The sequence below is a fragment of the Camelus dromedarius genome, chromosome 11 (genome assembly GCF_036321535.1).
Source record: "Camelus dromedarius isolate mCamDro1 chromosome 11, mCamDro1.pat, whole genome shotgun sequence".
Classification (NCBI taxonomy): Eukaryota; Metazoa; Chordata; class Mammalia; order Artiodactyla; family Camelidae; genus Camelus; species Camelus dromedarius.
In genome coordinates, this window is record NC_087446.1 from 58,124,909 (window position 1) to 58,148,126 (window position 23,218).

Consider the following 23,218-nt stretch of genomic DNA (forward strand, 5'->3'; position numbering starts at 1 on the left):
AATCTTTCTAGACCACAAGAATGTTACTCTTCAAAAAAAAAAAAAAATTCAAAGCTTCCCATTGTAAGAGAAATTAAGTAGAAAACAGTAAGCATGATACTCAGTGCCACCATTGGTTGTGATCTACATTCCCCTTGACTCTGGACTGCCTAGGCCAGGAATTGGCAAACTACAGCCTGCAAACCAAATCCAGCAGGCTGCTAATTTTTGTACGGCCTTCGAGGTAAAGATGATTTTTACATTTTTAAAGGGTTGGAAAAGACAATCATGTGACATGAACATAAAAAATTAAAATTTCAGCATGCTTTTTATTTATCAAAGTAAAAATTTCAAAAACCTTCGAAACGTGATTCTCCCACAAATATAAAATTAACATGAGCCAAGCATTTTAACTCACTGAGGGAACCAGTAGGATGGTAAAGCTGATTCCAGGAGTATTTAAGGAACTAGATATTTATAGGCATTAAAATAAGAATAATGAGCGTAAGATTGCAGGTTAAACAAAACTGGTTAGTGCCCTATAGGGCGATAAAATCATAACTTTGGGACTAGCTTTTCTGTCAGTCAGAAATCTACAACTTAAGTAATTTCACAATGTTCGAGCTCTAATCATTAAGTAGCAAAGTCAAACACAGGTAGCTTCTCTAGAGAATCATCCTTGGGCAGACAAGTTTAACCATGTCCCAGTATGAACTGAAAGGTCATCTCTCCACTCCTTGCCTTATTTCCATGTTTTGAGTAATTTTTCTTAACAAGGCCCGTCCTAATCATTCCAGCCAATAACCACCTCTCCTCCTTTTATGCTCTCATTACTTTCTGTACTTCCATTATAGGACTCAAATATAGTGGGTTTTGTACCATGCTTTGTTTTCCCAGTAGGCGCCTTTGAATCAGTGTTTGAGAGCTGGGGTTTAACCTCCCCCTTTAAAGGGATTTGAGCATAGCGTCCAATGTCTATAGTCCCCAACATCTGCCTTGCACATCATGGACACTAAGTCCTTTATGCTGAATATGAAGCCCCCAAATACTTTTTCCAAAACACCTTAGGGCACTTTCCTTAAACCTCCTTTGTGTTCTAATGCGCGGTGCACTGGCGTGCTTCTCCCTTACTCCACAGTTAAGTCACCCTCCAGAAGAGACAGGTACTGTTTTCCTCTTGGTTACTACCCCGCATTAGAGCCTAACCCATTGCCTTGCTCAAAGCGGCAGTTCGACAGACAACAGTGAGGAAAAAATGGGGAGCCCCCTCCACATTTGATGTGCCCGGAAACACTGAGTGTCCTAGCCTCTCCATTACCGCAAACCTAGGATCTAATAACCTTCCTGTCTCACCTACAACACTAATACCTCAAAGCAGGTGCCAATGACGGCCCCAAATGGTAAACGTTCCTCCTCGATCAAAGACCTCAAATTTCCGCTGCCCCGAACAGGGTAGCCAACCTCAGAAAAATGGCGGGGTGGACCCAGGCCTTGGTTTCGAACTTAGCCCTTTTCCATAAATATCACCAGCAGAGGCTTTTCCCATTTTTTTGCGGTGGAATGTTTGCTCAGTGGGCCGCTTTACTCCCTCCTGAGTAACCGATCCCCCATTTCACTTTTCAAGCCTCCGGTCTCCGTGCTTCTCCGCCTCAGCCTTCCTACCGCAGTCAGCCCAGCCGTTTCTGGGGGAGATCGCCCAAGGCGCGTGGCCGGGCGGTTGAGTTGCCAACGGTTTTCCACCGCGAGGGGGGTAGCGCGGGAGGAGCGGCGGGAACCAGTTGGGCGGGAGGCAGCGGACGTAGGGCGGGGCCAGAGCCGGGAAGGATCGCGAAAGAGCTGGGAGGCCCCGCCCTTTCCGTAGATATCTCTAGAAAGCCGCGCAGGGGCCCGAAAACAAAGAGTGCGCACGCGCGGCGGCGGGGCCCGGGCATTTTGCTGCGTCACCAGCCGCCGCCCGGCCTCACCACCCCTCGCTCGCACGCACGCACGTTCATTCTCCGTCCTCGCGCCCCTTTTCCTACACTTTCCTCTTCTCCCCGACCGGAGGAGTCGCGCTCCCCGCGCGGTGCATTCTGGGGACCCAGGTCCAGCCCGCCGCCGCCGCCGTCGCTTGAGGGAAGCGAGAAGAGGCCGCGACCGGGGAGAAGACGCCGGAGTCGCCACCGGAGAGGAGTCGACTGCCCAGCAGCTGCCGCCGGAGAGGCCCGCCCACCCGTTCGCCCGTCCCCCTGCCCCGTTCACGATGTGAGTGCGACACCCCGCCGAAGAAAGATCGTCCGGGAGGGAGGCCGAGGCCGCGCGGAGGGGGTTGCCGGGAAGCCGTTCCCTCCCCTCCCCCTCTTGCGGCCCCCTCTGCTTTTCCCTCTCGGTGGTAATCGTTCTTGCCTGGGGGTGGGAGGTCCGGTGTCCTTGTTCCGGTTACCGTTGGCGGGTGGAGGACATTTTTCCTCCAGATAGCTGCTTCCCCCACCTCTAAACCGTCCCTCGGCTTCCCCGTGCGGGAAATCCCACTTTCCCCACCTCGGCAGTGCGGGTTGCTCCTAACTCTCCGTAACTTAGCCGTAGGCCTTAATCTCCCGTGAGCTTTCCGCCATGCGGTCGCCCTGGAGGCGTGGACCCTCGTGGGCCGCAACTCCGGCCGCTCTGTGATGCTGGGAACAGGCCCGGGGCCAAATGCACCTGAGGTAGGTGCTACCACAGGCTGCTGGTGCTACTCAGGAGAGCACCACGCGGCCCGCCACCGCGAGCGACAGGTACTGCTAGGCAACTGGAGGGAGGCCATAGTGTCACTGCAACTTACTTCCCTCCAGGGTGTCGTGATTTCTTGAGTATGGGTCTTTCTAGGCTTTCTCCTAACTCCAGTCTCTCGAAAGGAGTGAAGGTTGCCAAAACTCAGCGGTGTCCTTGGCAGCGGGGAGTTACCGTTGATAGAGCAGGGAGTTCTGCACGTGTTGGAGTGGAAAGATACTTGTGGATATTTTTTGTGTTTGTATTAAACTTTAGGCGAGATTTCATTATTCTATCTTAAGGATCGAACAGGTATGGGATTGCCTTCTTGTTGCCTTAAATTTACGTGGAGGTAACTACAGATTTTTTTTTTAGCAGTCTTACTTTTGTATGATAAACAAAAATCCTGGTGATTTTAACCGAAGAATTTTTGGCACTGCCAATTCCAGGCTTTTCATTCTTAGGAAAAGCTTTATCTTTTCCGATGTGAGAACTGCTGGTTTTATCGTTTCTTGGTACTAAGTGCTCCTTAAACGTTAAATATGAAGAGCAATTGAGGGAAACAGTTTTTTCCCCACCCTGCGACCGCCCAGGCGAGGGGAACAATTTTTATTCCTTTAAAAAGTAGTGCACTTTCAAGGGTTTACTAAATGAAATAAGGAAATTTGCGGTGAGTATATTGGCCTAGAAGTCGTAAGTGGAAAGTAAAGGATATATTACAGTCAGTTGATGGTGGAGAAGAAGCATGTATTACTGTAAAATGACATACTAGAATTTTGAGAGGATTCCCCCCCAAAAAAGTATCTAATAGATTTTAATCTGTGTTTAATAGCTTGTGTTTTTGCTTTTTTCCTTTTGAAAACTATTCCAAATAATGTAAAATGATTGTCAGTGTTACAGCATCTATGAGGAGGAAATGAATCCTCAGAAAAAGCATTACCAACTTTTAATGGATTAATGTAGCCAAAGTGTCTTTCACGAAGAAATTGCATGTTTAATATGGTTTGAAATAGAAACACTTAACGGAGGTCATATAAAATAGTTTAATAGGTAAGAAATACTAAGTTATGTGAAATAGATAAAGAACTCAGATGAGAAGTGTTAGTAGTATTCTAGAAAGGAGTATAATTAGAGGAATGCTACTTTCAAATTCTCTTTCTCATTCCCTTTAAAACATTCAATATATACCGCCTTGCAAATTCTTTAGGGGGTCTTATTAATAACTTGAATGAATTTACAGGATGAATGTTATGAGTCAGTTATTTGAGTTGGAAAAGACTTAATGGGTCATCCAGTCCTAGGAAGAATCTGGCTGATGGTTTTATTGATCGGCTATAGACCTTATTTTAGATGTGGAGACATCATTGTTGGACATCTTAAGGATTTAAGAGCCTTTTTTTTTTTTTTAATCATTTCATTGTTCTTTAGTAGTGATTTCCTAGATAAATTTCTCTTAAGTTTTTAAACTTTTGTCCAGTAGTTTGCATGAAAGCTCTCAATCTCTCAGCTGCTTTAGAGAAAGCTGAGATTTTAGGACCTCTCAAGAGCTGTCCAAGTCCCCTTCAGGGGGTGCTACTTTGCCTTTTTTTTTTTTTTTTAATTATTGTAGTTGGTTCTAATTTTAAGTTGAACCTATTAACAGTAGGTATAAAGTGAAATGTTTTATTTAGTTTTGAGGTATTTGAAGTCATTCTTTCTGGTATCTTGTACTTAAATTAATAAATTGTTCAGAAATATACTGTGACTATCTCTAGCTTGATTAAAATCTTACTTGCTTTGCCATCATGCAGCTTTATAGGACTGAGTCCCCAGAATAAAATCATCGGTCTTTAACCTCTGAAACAAATTATGACCATACAATTTATGGTTAATTTCTATAAGTTAAGGAAAAGTAACTAATGATAGCTTTTGTTCAGTGTTGATTTTGTAACCTGGCAACTGGATTTTCTTTTTTCTTTTTTTCTGTGCTCAGTTAGACTTTAACTAGAAGGCAGTAGAGACTGGAAATGACAAATCACTTGAGTGCAGACCAGTATGTATTATTGTTAATTAAGATTGTCCAGTTTAACTGTACTTTCTCAGATTTAAAATCTTCTAGAGGCTATATTATTTTGGGGTCTTAGGTGGTTAGTGATTGTCGCTTTTCAGGAAAAATATCTGCAATACCAACTGTTTAGAATCAGCTTAGCTCTGAAACTCTTATAATCATGTTTTATCTGAGTTCTTAAATTGAGAATTGCTGCATCTAGTGTATTTTACTACAGAAACACAAAGTGTGTTTTAACAAACTTTTTATTATTTTACTGTGTAGATCGGCAATGATAGATTTTATTTTTATATGTTTAAAAATTTTTTTTGATATAACTTTTTTTTATTGCAATGGTAAATTTTAAATTGAGGCTGACTTCCCCAGGACACTTTTGAACTTTTCGTTTTCTGGGAAGATGGCAATTACTTTAAACGTTACCTTGAGCAGTATGCCCTCACCCGTTGTTGTACTCCAAAGCCACACAAAATGTGCTGTTGTGGCTTTTCCGTGCAATAGTTGATCTCATGTAGCCACACTTTATTGCTAAAAAGTGTTTATGTCAGGGCCCTTTCCAACTCAGCATGCTCAATTATCTTTCTGTGCTGGAAGGATCTAAGTCACAGAGAGGTGTTTTTAAAATTTTTAACATTGCATTCCCGGATCTAGCTTTTCAAGTAAGAATTCACGGCACTGCTAATTAGTATAAAGGGCTGTCCCAAAAGAGGTTGGAACCCAGAATTTATGACAGAAGGCTTATTTTTTCCACTTTACAAAAAGCGAGAATGCTATTCCAGGTGGTCCTTTTAATTCTAAGTAAATGTCTGTAGTTCAGCTTTATTATCTACCCTAAACTGTTTTTGTTAAAACTTGTGCCACATTTTTACATACGTTAAGTCCCAAGGCTCTGAAATTTGTCTGTATTGGAGGCAATGAGTGAGTGACCTTGTTTGAGTCTTATTTGTATGAAGAGAATTATTTTATCTGCTTTAGGTATCTTAAAAGGATGTGTGCACAAAAGTAGGAATGTGAGAAGGTTATAGAGTTGCTTGAAAAAAGGCAGTAAGTTTGGTATGGGGTAGTAGTATCTTTAAGAACAGCTTTCATCTTTACTATTTCAGAGTGGGAAGTACCAAAGGAAGGAACTGGCACAGAGGTTCACAGACATTCTTAATTCATCCCTTGGTGTCTTAGCGTTTTGGGGTTTTGTTGCTTTTTTTTTTTTTTCTAAATGGTGCTGCTAGGCCAAAAGGAGTAGCCTAGCAGTTCCATTTATTAGATAGTTGGGTTCAAACAACTTTTAGTATTTTGTCCTAATAGCCTGTTAGCTCTTTGAAAAGCTAGTACATACAAATTGGAAGAAAAATGTAGTTTCTTGTATAACCGCAGTTAGTAATGGAAGGTGTATGCCTTTTGGGCACTGTATAACTTTATACCTTGAAATTGATTGGATACTTCCATCTCGTTTCCTGTTCCCCATTGATTTTTTTGTGGGTGTCTCTTTTTCTTAATTATAGCAACCATAGCAACCACTGAAAATCCAGTTTTGCAAAGATGAAATTAGTGGAGAGGGATATAGTACAGTCGGCTGTTGAAACTGAACCACTTACTGTCTTGACTGAAGTTGAGTATCACTGAATTCCTCTCAGATTTGAAATATCCTGTGGCAGCCATCCTCCATAGTCCTCTGATTCACCTTGCCATGTAGTGTAATTTGGGAATCACTGGACTTGCATATATATTCAGATCACCTTTCCAGAAAGTTTTACATACGGATTTCTCTGAGCAAAGAATATGTGTGAGAGAGAGTTTGGCTTTAGACATTTACCAGCAGGGCCTTTGATAATGCTTAACAAGGAAGAATTGCTCAGTCTGTGAAATCAGAACTACTATTTTCTTTTTTAGCAGAATTTTCATGTTTCCGTATCATTCCTCACATAGTACGAACTGAAATAGATTTACCAGATTCTCAATTGTCTTTTGCAGATGACAGACCAGTTGACAAACTTAGTTTTAAAAAATCAATTACTCTGAACTTTCATAACATCTTTTTTCACTGCTGACTTTTTTCCCCTTGATTTTAATGAGTTTTCTTTTTCTTCTATAATCCTTGATATTTAAAAATATTCTCAGATGTATAAAAGATTAGTGAATCTAGTCTTTAAGAAGCTTTCCATTTAACTGGAAATGTTTAGCTTATTCCTAAACATAGAGGATGCTTACTCCATTATTAAGCTCTAGTAAAAAGCTAGTCTTCTGATTACTGTTGTTCTGTCTTAGAATTCAAAGTGATCTTTCAATTCAAAAGATTCTCCATTAAAAAATAAACTCATAGTGGGGAATGGTGTAGCTTAGTGGTAGAGTGTAGTGCTTAGCATGCACAGGGTCCCAGGTTCAATCCCCAGTACCTCCATTAAAAAATGATAATAATGATAAGAACCACCAAAAATACTAAAAAATAAACTCATAAGGGGAATATCATTACTTCTGAATAAAGAAAGTGAGGTTGTATACTATTACAGAATACAATAACGTAATATAATGTATCTTTATAAATTTAAATATATAAATGAATTCTTTCGAAGTACTAACAATGGAAGAACATTATTTTGTGATGTATAACATATTTATATGTTAAGAAAGATAAAGCATAGCCAGTAATGGATCAGATCCCTTTACCCCCATATTTCTTAGATGATTTTTGGTCTAAATTTCATCCAACTTGAATGTAAGCTTCTTAAGGGCAAAGAGTTTTACCTGTTCTGTTGACTGCTGTATCTCCAGAACAATTCTGGCACGATATTCCATAAATATTTGTTTATTGAATAACATTCAAACTCTAAATCTAATTTAGCTATGCAACTGTGCTGTTTGAGGTGCTTGATGGTGAGGGCTGGGACTAACTGGGGTCTTCTACTGTTGGTCTTGTGCTGTATCACATCTTCAGTCAGATTCAACTATGTCATACAGATTAAAAAGTAGGTTGGTGGTCAGTAGTTGAAAGATAGTTTCTGAGAGTCATCTATAAATCAAATGTCTGATTTTTAGACTCTGTTAATTGAGGCTTTGCTGTATTTTGGGAAATCTGGAAAAGAGGGACCACAAAATCAGTATATACCTTCAAAGTACATTTGACTTGTTTGTGAGTCCTTTATTTTGGAAATGTTTATTTTAGAAATATTTAGCTTATTGGTTATGTTTTGGTCAGACTCATCTTTTTCTTAACTTTCTTAGATGATTATCGCAGACTCCCCATTAACAGATTCTACCCTTCCCCCTCCAGTTTTTAAAAAAAATCTAAAGAAGTTGGCTTTTCAGTGAAAAATTAATCCTTCTTTCACTTTTTTCTTATTTATTTTTTGGAGGGGTTACCAGGGATTGAACCCAGGACCTTGTGCATGCTAAGAATGTGCTCTAACCACTTGAGCTATGTCCTCCCCCAACTTTTTTCTATTTGATTAATTTCTGTATGAGTCCATTAGTTGAAAATTTAATAGGCTTAAAAGTATTTGTCTATTTTATCATAAAGATTGTTGTCAATTAGCACATCTTTATATCACGTTTTACAGTTCCTTATATACTTTTTACAAAAGTAGAGCATTTTGGTGGGGGGGGATTCAGTGGTAGAGTGCATGCTTAGCATGTGTCAGGTCCTAGGTTCAATCCCCAGTGCCTCCTCTAAAAATAAATGAGTATACTTAATTGCCTCTCCCCTCAAAGAAACAAAAAAATTTTAAAAAATCTAATTGTCTCCCCTCTAAAAAAATAAATAAGCATTTTTATTAAAAGGTCGTTATTGTTATTTCCTCCAGTACATTTGTCTCTGTGTATTGAAGAGCCTAGTATTTTGTGACCAAATGATAGTATGCTAATTTTTTTCCAGTGATTTAGAGTAAGAATTTAGATATTACCAGTGATTTGTCACATTTGTGTATGGTAAAAACTTTTTATTAAAGAAACCAATCTGATTGGACACTATCATGACAGATAAACAATTTTGGATGGGATATAGGCCAAAGTGTTATGAAATTGTGTGTGATTCTATCAGACAAGCATGTATGTATATATCCCATGAGGTTGATCTAAGTCATACATTTCAGGGAGCCAAATTTGAGTTATTATGGTATTAACTAAGATTTGTAGGCCTCCCAGTTGAATACTTAGAATTTTTTGTTTTGCTGAATTCTCCCATACAGATCTCACAATTTTTTATGTTTTCTATGTAATGGTCCAGAGTAACTATTTACTAAAACTTGAACATTGGAAATTCTGACAGAAAAAGAAAATGAAAATGTTGGCACTTTGACCATAGTTTTGGTTATAGAGATAAGTCATGCGCTATAGAATTCTATTACAAATAAATTTTTTTTTCCTCTCAAGATTTACAAAGTTCTAAAGGGGTGATGGTGCAATTAACATTTTTTTAACTACCCAGTTACAGACTAAACTCTTTTCTACTGTCTCCAGGAACATCTATGACCTAGACCTAACTTGGTTTTCAACCTTAAGTTTTTTGAACTTACCTCAGGTTATGTATGATGTGCCTGTCCACTAATTCATAAAAGGCTTTAAGTGTTCTAATTGTCTTTTATTGTTCAGTCTGCCTTGCACATAGTAAACTATCGGAAAAGTTGCAATAATTGGGAAACGTTCCTTAGCACATTTTTTTCCATTTAGCTTTACTGGTTGTCTTCATCTGTTTACAACAAAATATCACAGACTGGGTAGCTTATCAACAGCAAAAATTGTTTGCCCACTGTTGGAAGTCCAAGATTTAGACACCAACATGGTCACCTTCTGGTGAAAGGTCCCATTTCCTGTTTTATAGCTTCTTGCTGTGTCCTCACTGCAGTGGGAGGGGGCTTGGAGGTCTCTCTGGTGTCCCCCCTCTTTTTTTTTTTTTTTTTATTTAAGTCAGAGGTACTGAGGATTGAACCCAGGACCTCACACATGCTAAGTGTGTGTTCTACCACTGAGCTCTACCCATCCACCCTCTCGGAGCTTCTTTTAATAAGGCATGAATTTCATTCATGAGGGTTCTACCCTCATGACCTAAGCACCTCTTAAAGATCCCGCCTTCTAATACCGTCACGTTGAGTATTAGGATTTCAACATAAGAATTTTAGGGGGCGTGCATTTCAGATCACTGTACTGGTGCATACAGTTTTTAAAGTAAAGGGTGATTGTAATTTTCTATAAGTTAAAAGTAGAACACACCAGATTCTAGCATATTAAAAATGGTATTTGGAAACAAATGTGATTTTTACTCTGCCCTTTTAAGACAATGAAGTTTTAATCAAAACTACAGAGGAGAGATTTAGGTTATGCAAAATTTAGTTGCTTGAATTGACATGGCCGTAATGTTGAGCTTGGAAGTGTTTGTCTGAAGAACTTAGACTATCCCACTGTGTGGGTTTTTTGGGTATTACTTTGCTTTAAGTGGTGGCTTATTCATGTAACATGTGCAGAGGTGGAATTCATCTATAGGTATGTTACTGTTAAAATGAATTAACAGATTTGCACAGTAGTTAGGGATTTTGCTGGTGTTTGTATAAGCTAGAGATAAGCTAAATCAACCTTTCTTTGGGTTAATAGGAGAAAAAGAAGTGTTGTGATTCTCATGGAAGACAAAAAGGGATTTCATCACATTGAATTTCCCTTTCAAATGAGTGAATATATGTGTTTATTTCTGGTTTAAGTTAAGCATAGAGGTCCCCCCTTTTATTCTTGATGGTTTAGATCAGGGTCACCTAGTAAATATTAGGCTTTACAGGCCACAAATACCTCTTTCGCACATTCTTGTTCTTGTAACTCTATAAAAATATAAAAACCATTTTTGGCTCCTGGGCCAACCCCTGGTTTGGATCATTTAATTTTGTTTTTATTATCTGATTTTATTAGTTTGCTAGGGTTACTATAACAAAGTATCAGAGTGGGTGATTTAAACAGTAGAAATTATTTCCTCACTGTTCTGGGGGGTGATAGTCTGAGATCCAGGTATCAGAACAGTTGATTTCTTCTGAGGACACTCTGCCTGGCTTGCAAATGACTTTCTTCTGTGGCCTCTTCACAGGATCTTCCCTCTGTAACTCCTAATAATCTCTTATAAGGATGCCAGTCATTGCCTACCCTAAGGCCTCATTTTACCTTATCTTTTTAAAGACCCTCTTTCCAAATACACATTCTGAGGTATTGGGAGGTTTAGAACTTCAATATATGAATTTGGGACATGATTCAGCCCCTAACAGTGATACAAGTTTAGATTACTTAATGTAAATTCAACGAAAAAAAGATTCTCCCCTGGTTCCAGTGTCCTTGATATGAACAGAAACTGAAGTGCTTATATACTTGGTTTCTGATAGAACCAATGTAATAATTAGGTCACCGTATGTTGCCCCTCTCTTACTATAGGTTCTTAATATGCAGCTTGACTTTAACAAACTGTAAACAGTATTGTTAAATATCTTCAGGTTATGTTGTTAAATGTGGCTACAAAAGCATGTTTACCAGAGTATTTAAGTAGCTTTTTGTAAACATATTGGGAGAAGAATCCTCTTATTAATCAGATTATTTTTAGCTTTTAATATATATTTTTTCTTTATACACACACACACACACACACACTTTTTTTTCCCCCAAACAGGAAAGGTTTGAAGAATACTACAATGAATCCTCACCAACCCATTATCCTACTTCAGCATGATCAGTCCAGAATCATTCTTGTTTTATCTACCCACCCCTTTCTTCCCAGTGGATTTTATTTTGAAGAAAACCCCAGACATGGTTCTTTAAAATAAGGAACATCTGCAATCTGGATACCTTTGGCAAAAGGCAACTCTTATTTACCAGAAAAACAATTTCTAAAACTTTAGAATAAGGGGAGAGTTTATATAGCCCAAGTGATAGAGCACATGCTCAGCATACATGAGGTCCTGGGTTCAATCCCCAGTACCTCCTATAAAAATAAAGAAATACATAAACCTAATCCCCCCTCCAAACTAAATAAAAAAATAAATCATTCTTCTAAAACTTTAGAATAAATGACAAGTAGACAGTCATAGCCAGATTTTTTGAGCTGTGGGTATTGCATTATTTGTTTTCTTGTGTCTTAATTGAATGGAAGAGATTGATTTTTTTTGGCTTTTTAAATTTTTTAATAATGCAATTTTACAGTTAGACTGGGTTGCTCTAAAGGAAGAAAGTATTCCATGCAAAAACCATGTAATATTATTTTATAGAAGAATTATGAATATAATCCCCATCTACTCATCTTCCAGATTAAACACTTAGCAAACTTTTTTGCTTTGTCTATCCACATTTGCCACATTGCTTTATCTATTCTTTTTTTCCTTAATTTAAAGCAAACCCCATGTAATTTTATTTTCACCGTGAATGGACTTTTTTCCCATAAAAACAATGCCCTTCACACTTAGCAAAGCTAATAGTTTACATGTCATCTAATAATCTGTCCATATCCAGGTCTTTACAATTTCTGTATTTTTTTTTCTTCTTTTTGGTTGTGGGAATATTAGTGTTCTTTATGTTCAGTTTGCTTGAATCAAGAGGCAGAGCACATTTACACATTGCACTTGTTTGATAACTCTTACGTCTTTCTTAATCTAGAACAGTCTTCCCTCTTCTTTATGCCATTGAGTTAAAAAAAATATTATGAATTGTCTCTTGTGGTGTCATTTAACTTGTTTCTTTCTTCATATTTCCTGTGGACTGGAATTAAGTTTACTGTGAAATACATCGTGTTGATCAAATCAGTAGCTGAATGTCTAGTTGTCCCATTTTTAATGATGCTAAGATCCTAAGTTTTTATCTACTGTTCATCTAATCATTGTTAATGGTCCCATCCATTGGTGAACACTGCCAAATCAGTGTAAAGGTTGCAAAATAGTGATTTTTAAAATTTTTGCTCCTCACATTTTATTCCACACCAAAGCTGGAATTCTGTAAAGAAGTTTCCTTCATAAACTGGTCCTGTTTAATTATGAATAAAGACTCATAAAAGGAAAGAAGGATAAATGCCTAATTCTTTCTCTTTAATTGCCTGTTTGTAAAGAATTGAAACTATACTCTCTTCCATTGATCTAGAGTTGTGGGTCGTTTGTATTATATTTTTAATCAACATAAACTCAGATTGTTTATTTTATTCAGTGTGCTTGGATCAGTTTGCAGTTATTCTTTCTGGTGCTCAGGTTGTCCTTGGTCAAGGAGAGGGAGACCCTAGTTGTTGCCTCCTGTTTTGACTGATCTCATGATTTTTAATACCTTCATTTGCACTAGGGATGTCTTGAGCTCAGTTATATTTTCCACTTTGAGGCTGAGGTCAACCATTTCACTATAGGAATTTATTCCCTTTTAGTTGGAAATAAATAGTATTTTGGCACTGGAGTGTTCATTGACCTATATTTTTATTGTTCGTGCTTTTTAAGAGATCTGTTTACTTAACTTTAAATGCCAAGGTTCATAAATTTTCAAATTAAAAAAAATTTTTTTTCCTTTCCAGTTTATTGAGGTATAATTGACATACAGCAGCATTGCATACATTTTGGGGGGGTAATTAAGTTTTATTTATTTATTTATATGGAGGTACTGGGGATTGAACCCAGGACCTTGTGCTTGCTAGGCATGTGTTCTACCACTAAGCTATACCCTCCCCTGCTAAAGTTTTAACTATATATTAAGTTAAAGACTGAACATGTTACTGCATTGAGAATACTGTTTTTGGCAAGAAAATGAACTAGAAATAATGTTTGGCATATTGGGACCTGACCTGTTCATAAAACTCCTTAATTGTTTATTAGCTATATATTAACATAACTTAACATTAGAAGTTGTGACTCTTAGTCCTCCTTAGGTTAGATGTTTTTTTAAAGGCATTTTAAAATGTCCCCCTCCCTGTCCCTTTTTAAAATTTTTGTATATATACATTTTTTATTATAGTCAGTTTACAATGTCAGTTTCTTATGTACAGCTTAATGGTTCAGTCTAACATGAACATACATACATTTCTTTTCATATTCTCTTTCACCATAAGTTACTACAAGATACTGAATATAGTCCTTTCCCTTTTAAATCTGCCAGTAGATGCCTAAAGAAATAGCTTTTACTCTTGCTGATTGTTAGTATTTAGGCTTTGGAAATTGCCATCTATAATTTTTAACTAAAGATCTGATATCAGTGTTCTAGGGTAGAGTGTGACTAGTCAAGTTTATCAGTTGTGTAAAAATGTTAATGAGCATTTGGCTGCAACTTTGGAACTTGAAACTGTACTCCTTAGAGTTGGGAATTTCAGAGCTCAAAAACAAAACAGTTCCTTTCAGTGACTTAGTAGTGTTTGAACTAATTTTTTAAAATTTTATTTTGAAGTTTTAAGTTTACAGAAAAGTTGCAAAAAATACAAAGAATTCCTGTATAGCCAATAACTTTGATTTTTAGACAAGCAGCACACGCTTATTTTTAAAAAATAATTGAAACAGTTGAGTGATGTGGTTCTACTTCTTTTCTGTCATCTTTCTGACTCATTCTTTAGAGGCAAATGCTGTTAATTTGTGTGTATGTTATTCTCCTTGGAATTTTTATGCATGTGTAAATATTAATCTAACAAGTCTTAAAGATGACAAAGAAAAATTTTAAAGTATTTACCGCATACAATCTTTATTGCCTGTTAACCAACCGTGTTTGACCATATTTGCTTCTAGTGGATTTTTAGCTATATCTAAAACATAATTTCAGTGGATGGATAGAAATATGGGCAGCTGACACTGAAGAAGACAGGAGTCTGTTACAGGGGACAGGAGCTGATGAATAATAAGGAAAAAGCAACTATTCCAGGTTGCTTCTAGTATAGTGAATATGGGATGCAGATATAGATTAAAAGATGAGGCTGTAAAGAAGTTTAATTCTTTACCTAATGTCGTTGTTTAGAATCATAAAAGTTTCTTATGTAGTCAGCTGTAGGCGAGAACTTTTTTGAGGACAAATACTGCCATTTCTCATACTTTTTAATTCTTCCCTCAGTTCCTAGCATTGTAAGTAGAAATGTTGAATGCTGTATTTCAGTTGATGGTGCCATTAGTCCTTTCTTGGTTTTTTAAGTTCTGTTAAGTTGAATTTTAGGAGCATGGCTCTAAAGGAGTAGCACATAGGTTTTGACAGGGCTACCTAAATGATTATTGAGCATTTTTCATTTTTAAAAAATCCTTCCTATGATGAAAATGTATCATGTTTTAACTTGAATGCAGCTATTAGGGTAAAAATGTAGTTTCCATTTAAAATTGTGATAAACTGCCTCAAAATAATCAGTGTTCTGAGGGAGTACAGAAATAGGTTACTTACATGCTAAACTTTGGAGGTTTATGTAAATATTCAGTTAGTGAATTCCAGCTTACCTTTGTCTAATTTTATCTCTTTGTAGGCAGCCTGCTTCTGCAAAGTGGTACGACCGAAGGGACTACGTCTTCATTGAATTTTGTGTTGAAGACAGTAAAGATGTTAATGTAAATTTTGAAAAATCCAAACTTACATTCAGGTAAATTACCATTTTACATTACTGGGTAAAAAGCTTGTTTCAAACAGCTTGAATAACTTTGGCTTACTTGTTTTGTGTTTTCACTGAAGTTACTGTTAATCTTTACCTCTTTGAAGAGACTATTTTTCCCTTTTTTTTTATACAGTTGTCTTGGAGGAAGTGATAATTTTAAACATTTAAATGAAATTGATCTTTTTCACTGTATTGATCCAAATGTAAGTAGTCATGCTTTAATCCCAATTTTCTTAACAGTTCAGAGGCTAATTAGGTATTAAGTGTTTTGCATTATTTTCCCCTTCTGCTTTTCTGCATTTTTTTTTCTTTCTTTTCGGGGATAGGGGGAGGGAATTAGATTTGTTTACTTATTTATTTTTAGAGGAAGTACTGTGGATTGAACCCCAAATCTCATGCATGCTAAGCACGCACTCTACCATTCCTCCCCACCAAATGTATTCTTTTTATTCTTGTTATCACTGTCTTGACTCAGGGCCGTATTCTCTTTTTTAAAACATTATTTTTTTAAGGCTTTATTCGCCTTGTGGTTTTTTTTTGTTTGTTTTTTGTTTTTTGCAGTTGGATAACTTATGAAATCCTTAGTAGTCTGGGGGGTGTTTCAGGGTTTAGAGAAAGTGTAGAGAAAGAAATTAGGAGAAGTGACGAATAATGAGTAACAAGCTCCTTTGCATCCTGTAGTGATATCAGAGAGAGAAATGCTGTGATGGTGCTTGTTTTTGTTTTTAGGATTCCAAGCATAAAAGAACGGACAGATCAATTTTATGTTGTTTACGAAAAGGAGAATCTGGCCAGTCATGGCCAAGGTTAACAAAAGAAAGGGCAAAGGTAGGTTTCTTTTTCTTTGTTTGAAAGTTTAATATGTTTAAGTAATAAAAAGTACATTTACATCAAACTAAAAAAAGTTTCTGCCCAGCAAAAGAAACAGTCAACAAAAGGAAGAGACAACGTACTGAATGGGAGAATATATTTGCAAATTATGTATCTGATAAGAGGTTAATACCCAAAATATATAAAGAATTCATACAACTCAACAGCAGAACAACCCAGTTAAAAAACGGGCAAAGGATCTGAATAGACATTTTTCCAAAGAAGACATACAGATATGCAGGAGGCACATGAAAAGATGTTCAACGTTACTAATTATTAGGGAAATACAAATGAAAACCATAATGAGATAATCTCCTTATATCTCTTAGAATGGCTAATATCAAAAAGACAAGAAATGACAAATGTTGAAGAGGATGTGGAGAAAAAACCCTAGTACACTGATGTTGGGATTGTAAATTAGTGTAGCCATTATGGAAAACGGTATAGAGATTCCTCAAAAAATTAATAATAGAACTACCATATCCAGCTATTCGACTTCTGGGTATTTATCTGAAGAATATGAGAACACTAATTGGGAAAGATACATACCACCCGTATGTTCATTGCAGCACTATTTATAATAACCAAAATATCCATTGATGGGTAATGCATAAGCTGTGGTGTATGTATTCAGTGGAATCCTACTCAGCCGTTAGAAGAGAAATCTTGCCATTCTCGACAACATGGACGGACCTTGAGGGTAACATGCCAAGTGAAATAAGTCAAAAGGAAAAATACAAATCTAATTTTAAATAATGTAGCAAATGAACAAACAAAACTAAAACAGGCTCATAGAGACGGAGAGCACATTGGTGGTTACCAAAGGGGAGGGCCTGGAGGGATGAGTGAAAGGAGTTATGGGAGGTCAATTGCATGGTGACAGTAAGTGAATTTGGAAGATGATCACTTTGTGGCGGTTACAGATACAATGTTGTACACCTGAAACTTTCATTTTAAAAAGTATATTAAAAACATTTGTTTAGTGTAAGGAGTAATAGTGTTCTTGTTTCATATCTAGGTGCTATTAATATTATGGCCCTGTGTTCTGCATATTTTTCTCTATTTTAAGATTTATTGTCATTAACTTAATACCAGGTGTGGTCAGAATAAGATCAGTCAGTAATTGATGCAGAATCTTCTGCATTCAAGAGTCAGACTTTGCTTAGAAGTATAAATTATTCAGGTGTCAGATCTCAGCACATCTTCGTGCCATTAAAAAATAATAATAATACATTAATCAAGTTTCGCTTTTAACAGCCGAGGAAGAAGCTTCGTGAAACTATATTTATCAGTACTTCATTTTACTTCACGCTAATTTTTCTAGTGTATTTTTTTGTGCTAATTCCATGCCTCACTAGTCGGCATGAACTCACAGTTCAGAAAATGTAGCCTTAAGATACAGGCCAAAGAGTACTGGATAACCTAATCATAGGGTGGTTATTTGTATTGATCTATAGCTTAATTGGCTTAGTGTGGACTTCAATAATTGGAAAGACTGGGAAGATGATTCAGATGAAGACATGTCTAATTTTGATCGTTTCTCTGAGGTAAGTTCTTTTAAATTCATTCTTCCACCTCCCTCCCAGTATATTTTTGTGTAGTCAATTTAATTTGGTTTTAAAAACCTAGTGATAAATTTAAGCTATGCATTGTTTTACTGTAAGACCATTCTGCAGTAAAACCAAGGAAGATCTTAACAGTAGTCATTTAACATTCTATGAATTTTTAAAAATTAGTGTTAAGTTCTAAAGTTGATGCATAAAGACAAAAAATAAACCATATAGTCAGTGCAACACAGCTAGTTTTTCTAGCATTGGAACAGATTTTGTTTTATAAGGAGTATGAATATAGTAATTGGCTTGCATTTTAGAGCCATGTAATATAAATATACACAAGAATCATGGTAACATGTGTACAATGAATGGTCTATAGGAATATTTTATTTGTTTTATTTCATTAGATGTTTTAACTATAGCTTATTATTAAATGTAGGGCTATTTTGGTTACAAAATCAAGAACAGGGTTTTAAGAAGCTTGTTTTTACACAATGTTACTGAAATACATGTTGCCATGGCCAAAGGAAAAAAATCATTGCTTTCTTTTAGATAGACAAGATCTTCTCAAATGTGCTACAGTAAAGCTATTCAGGAAAGAGAACATTAGACTGTAAATAGAAGATAAATCTGTGAAATGTGTTTCTCATTGTGATTTGAAATTTTAATTGACTGTATACTTTTATATTCTTTGAAAACAAAGAGTTAAAAGGAGTAAGTTTCCAGTGTCATCTATGCAGCTTCTTACTTGACATCTCTCCTCATGTGGCTCTGGCACCTTGATTTCAAAAGAGAGAAGGGAGATAGGATATTCATGTGATTCTCCTAAATTGTGCTACTCCTTACCTGTAGTAATTGGTGCCACCATTTACCCAGCTATGCAAGTCACAACTTACTAACACTGTTCTCTTTCACTGCCTCTCTCTATCCAATATAATATTAACTACTATCTTTGTTTGTATTGTTTTTACCTCCTAAATAGCTCTTGGACGTATTCAGTTCTGTCTTTTGCCATTGCTTCTCAGGACCTAGCATTGTACTTGGCACATTTTGAGCATTTTTTTCCTGCTCAAAGAAACTTAACCAGTATTCAGTAGTGTTTTCAGGTGTAGAGAAACTCTTTACTAGTTATTCAAATTATTCAAAAGTAGATTGCCTAGAATTTTTTTTCTTTTTAAATTTTTTTTTGGGAGGGGAGGTAATTAGATTTACTTAATTTATTTTTAGAAGAGGTACTGGAGATTGAACCTAGGACCTCGTGCGTGTGGTCTACCACTTGAGCTATACCCTCCCCTCTGCCCAGAATTTTTCTTAAATACTCTTCTGTGAACTACTCTTTTTTAACTTTTAATACTTTTTTGAGGGGGTAATTTAGTTTTATTTACTTATTTTTTATTTATTTTTTAATGGAGGTACTGGGGCTGAACCTAGGAGCTCATACATGCTAAGCATGCACTCAACCACTGAGCTATACCCTCCCTCCCCCACCAGAATTTTTATACCGACAGATTTGAGTAGGTATCTTTTTAATGTAATTTATTTACTTTTTTCCCCTTAAACGGAGGCGCTGGGGATTGAACCCAGGACCTTTTGCATGCCAAGCACATGCTATTACCCCACCTCCCTTGAGTAGCTTTCTTTTTAAGGCCCCTTCTAATTCAGAGGTCTAGGTAAGCATGTATTTTTGAATTCCCCACCTATTAATAGTTATTTAGTCTGGTTATTTGTACCTCTTTAAATAATGCACTACTTGCTTTATGATGAGAAACAACTAAAGATGGGAAATTCTTTATGTAAGTATGCTCTGTTCTCAGTTTATTGTAAGTACACAAAGGTATTTTCCACAGTCTGTACCTTCTCTTTCAAGGATTATGTTTGTTTTCTGTTTGTAACTTAGTTACTGCTGTTTATCCTTTGATTTAATATTCACGTCTTTTATACAAACTAGTCAGCCCAAAGGACTTTATTTTAAATTACTTATCGGTTCTTTACAATATTTAGAACTAAAATGAGAATACTATAATACACCTGCCAGTTAGTTCAAGATAATGGAACTTTACAACTATAAATCCCATTCTTTTCCTTTTCACCAACGGTAACTGCTATTCAGAATTTTGGTGTTTAATTTTTACATCATACCTAGATACCTTGTATGAATTTTAATAACTTCACTTTTCTTCAGTGAGAATTTACTCTTAACATCCCTACAAGTTGCCAGGATTTTAATTACCTATAACCTTATCTTTTCTAGAAAGGAAGATACCTAATATTTAATTTGACTTTTTTCAATTGGTGGAAATCTATGGCAGACTTAAGGTTTATTCTGGAGCGTGCAACCTAATAATTAGGGCTTAATTTAACATCATTTTTAAAACTAATTTTTACACTTCAAATAGATGATGAACAACATGGGTGGTGATGAGGATGTAGATTTACCAGAAGTAGATGGAGCAGATGATGTAAGTCTATAAATTCTTTTCTGTGTTTACTTAAATAGTAAGAAACAATGTATTTACAGGTTGTTTTACGTAGACTCAAGATTGCTTTTTTTTGCCACTTTTTTTTTCCCAAAAAAAATATTGCAGGGAGAAGTAATTTTTTTAATGTGCCCATTTTTAAGGGATGGTACCTTCTAAGAAACAGGTGTCCCATGGACCATTCTTAAAGGGCCTAGATTTATAATTCAAAATAATTACTGTATAGAGACATTATATGCCTTTTAATTAAGAGTTAGTTTAGGAATTATTTGGACAAAGAAAGTTGAACAGGTTTTACAGCAGAATTGGTCAGAGAGACCTAGAGTACACGGATGTTGTGAATTTAAAGAAGGATATACTAGATGATTATTCTCAGCATTTCCCCACCTGGCATCCTGTTAACATCTTTAAGAAGGTTGTTCAGTGCAATTTGTATGATGATTCAACAGCTAGGATTAGAGTTGATTGTCTTCTGTTATGCCAGCGGTCTTCATATTGAGCCATTTTCCTCTTCCATTGAATGCCAAGAGAGAAGAGAAACCATTTTATACCAAGATTCAGTCTGGTTGATAGGAAAGGATTTAAAGGATGGGCTCAATTCCCACCGAAAGGCGCACATCTTATAGAAAGATAGATCCTTGGCAATACATCTGTTTGTCTTAAGTAAACCTGTTCTTAAGTCCATTGATAAATTTGTAAGACTGATATAACCACATATCTTTGCTACTTTAGTCAAAAATACTTCAGCTTTTTTAGGCAAACTGCTCAGTTAGAGGAATATTTGATCAACTTGGTAACTTCTTAAATTTCCCTTTCTGCAGGATTCACAAGACAGTGATGATGAAAGTAAGTATCTTTGTAAAAAGTATGTTTACACAGTGATATTTCACATCAAAGACCAAACTCTCCAAATAGAGAAGTTTAACTTCTTTACAAGTCTTGGAAGACACATGATTATTTTCTTTATGACTGCTAGTATAGCCAAAGCAGAAATTTGAATGAATTGAGATTCAAATTTTTGAAAGAAACAATTCTCTTGTCTGCTCTTTCCTATTATAAGACTTCAAGTTATTAGATTATTCCCTTGTAATTTATACTGATCTTTTAAAAATCCTTTCAGAAATGCCAGATCTGGAGTAAGGAATGTTGTCATCGCTGGATTTTGAGAAAGGAAAAAAACTTCTCTGCAAGATTTCATAAGTGAGAGAATTCCTGAGTTGATAGCTCTAAAGGCAGATGCTGAATTTGCCTTCTTTAACCCATTTTTCAACCTGTTTGTTTTTTTTTTAAAGGCTTCACTAAGGGTTGATATGTACCATTGTATGGGGCAATTTTAGGTCAGCTAAGGCAATAACCTTATGCATGAACATTTCCCAGACTTCTATGATGCTGTTGAGGTCCTAGGCAATTGAAACAGCAGTTGTGATAAATAAATAAAAACATTTCACTTAAGTCTCCTTTACTTCATAACATAGAAGATACTGACATGGTAGGAAGTTCTTGGCTTGGGGAAAGTAACTAAATTTTAGATTTTAGAACATGGACTCAGTGGCTGAAACAAATTGGTTGATACCTTAAACTGGTAACCTGTTGTTCCTCTGGTATATCCTTCAGGATTGTTCCACTAAAGTTTTATTTTTCAAAGAATTTACTTTACGTTATTGTATGTAAGTGATCACTTGTCAGTGTTCCAGATGTATCTTAGCTAAAACTAGTGAATGCCCTAACTTAGATGGTTTTGAAGCCTGTACATTTGGTATTGTTTGACCCTTAAACTTTTACATCTCTTAGCATGGAGGACAAAGAAAGGCTGTACATTGTTGCTTGAGAGTCTGTACATTAAGACCAAATTTGTATTTGCACTGTCAGTATGGCAAATGAGTGAAAAAAATGTTCATACACTATTGGATTTTTTTTTCTTTCTTTCTTTTGGATTCAGCTTGTACCTGGGCTGAGAACCTCAATTTATTGTTCATGACAGTGGGGATTTTTTTTTTTAATGTCTACATTCTTTCTAATAAACTGTTGGAAGACTTCTTGGCTATCCTTTTAAGTGTCTGGTTTACTGTAATTTCATGTATTGCCATTTACTGGAATGGAGTTTTTATTTTTACTTGAGGAAGAATTTGGGAATATTCCTCTGAAAAAAAAGAGGCTTGCTGTAATGTCACAGGAAACCTTTTAAAAATGGATCTGTAATAGAAAATTGTAGACGCACTTTGCAACAGTTGGAAAAGAAAGTGTTGTGATTTGTTTGAAATAAAACTTAATGTGTTGTCCTCCTCTAAATCTTTGAGCTTCTGCATTTTGGCAGTTTTTATTTCCTCCAGCTTTTGTGTATTTGTCATAGCATAGAAATGCTTTGTATTTCAGTACTTGATGTCAGACATTAAGGATCTGTGTTACAGGCAGTGTTAAAGTGCTGGGAGGATACAAAGATTAAGCCTTCAGGTAATTGCTGTGCTCAGGGAGCTTACGTCACAGGCTAGGCCTCCAGACAAACATTAAACAAAAATCTTGGAAAGTGTAGTAATAGATATACATAGGGTATTGTGGGGATTTAGAAGGGAAAACAACCTTTTTTCCTTCCTCCGTTTAAGTATATGACTGTTGCAAGTGATACTCAAAACCATTTTCTTGAAATGCTGCAACTGGAAAATCCTACTTTCTAGGAGCTGTGGGCATAACAGCATTTAGTATTCAGCTCTGTTTTGTTATGTTTCAGAAGTATAACTTAGGTTCTGGTCCTGTTGAGGGAATACAGTTTCCTCATAGCCCTAGATTTTTCCACATTGGGAGGTATGTGTGAACCTTCTGTACTTTAAAAAAATTAAACTTATTGTCCTTTCTCTGGAGCATGCCAGAGGCATCATTATGACTGATAAGTAGTATAGTTCTTAACTTTAGGATAAAACTTAAAATTTTCAAAAAGCCTTCTATTTTTATTCTTACTCTCTCAAAAAATCTTTGTATGTCACTTCTAGAAGTTGAAGATTCATTAAGGAATTTGTTTGCTTACTGCCAGCCATTAGAC

At 36.3% G+C, this 23,218-nt stretch overlaps 1 protein-coding gene across 2 annotated transcripts; it reads left to right on the forward strand.

Moving 5' to 3' along the window:
- The first annotated feature begins 1,897 nt into the window (after positions 1 to 1,897).
- On the forward strand, positions 1,898 to 22,473 carry PTGES3 (prostaglandin E synthase 3). Of its 2 annotated transcripts, none has more exons than XM_031463692.2 (8): positions 1,898 to 2,223; positions 15,159 to 15,272; positions 15,418 to 15,487; positions 16,014 to 16,112; positions 17,612 to 17,701; positions 20,104 to 20,166; positions 21,006 to 21,030; positions 21,305 to 22,473. In XM_031463692.2, coding segments are annotated over exons 1-8 (483 nt in total). In that variant the 5' UTR covers positions 1,898 to 2,221; the 3' UTR covers positions 21,325 to 22,473. The 2 variants fall into 2 exon arrangements, with proteins under 2 accessions (XP_031319552.1, XP_010975139.1); XM_010976837.3 differs by lacking the exon at positions 1,898 to 2,223 and adding an exon at positions 2,538 to 2,663.
- Positions 22,474 to 23,218: the final 745 nt, after the last annotated feature.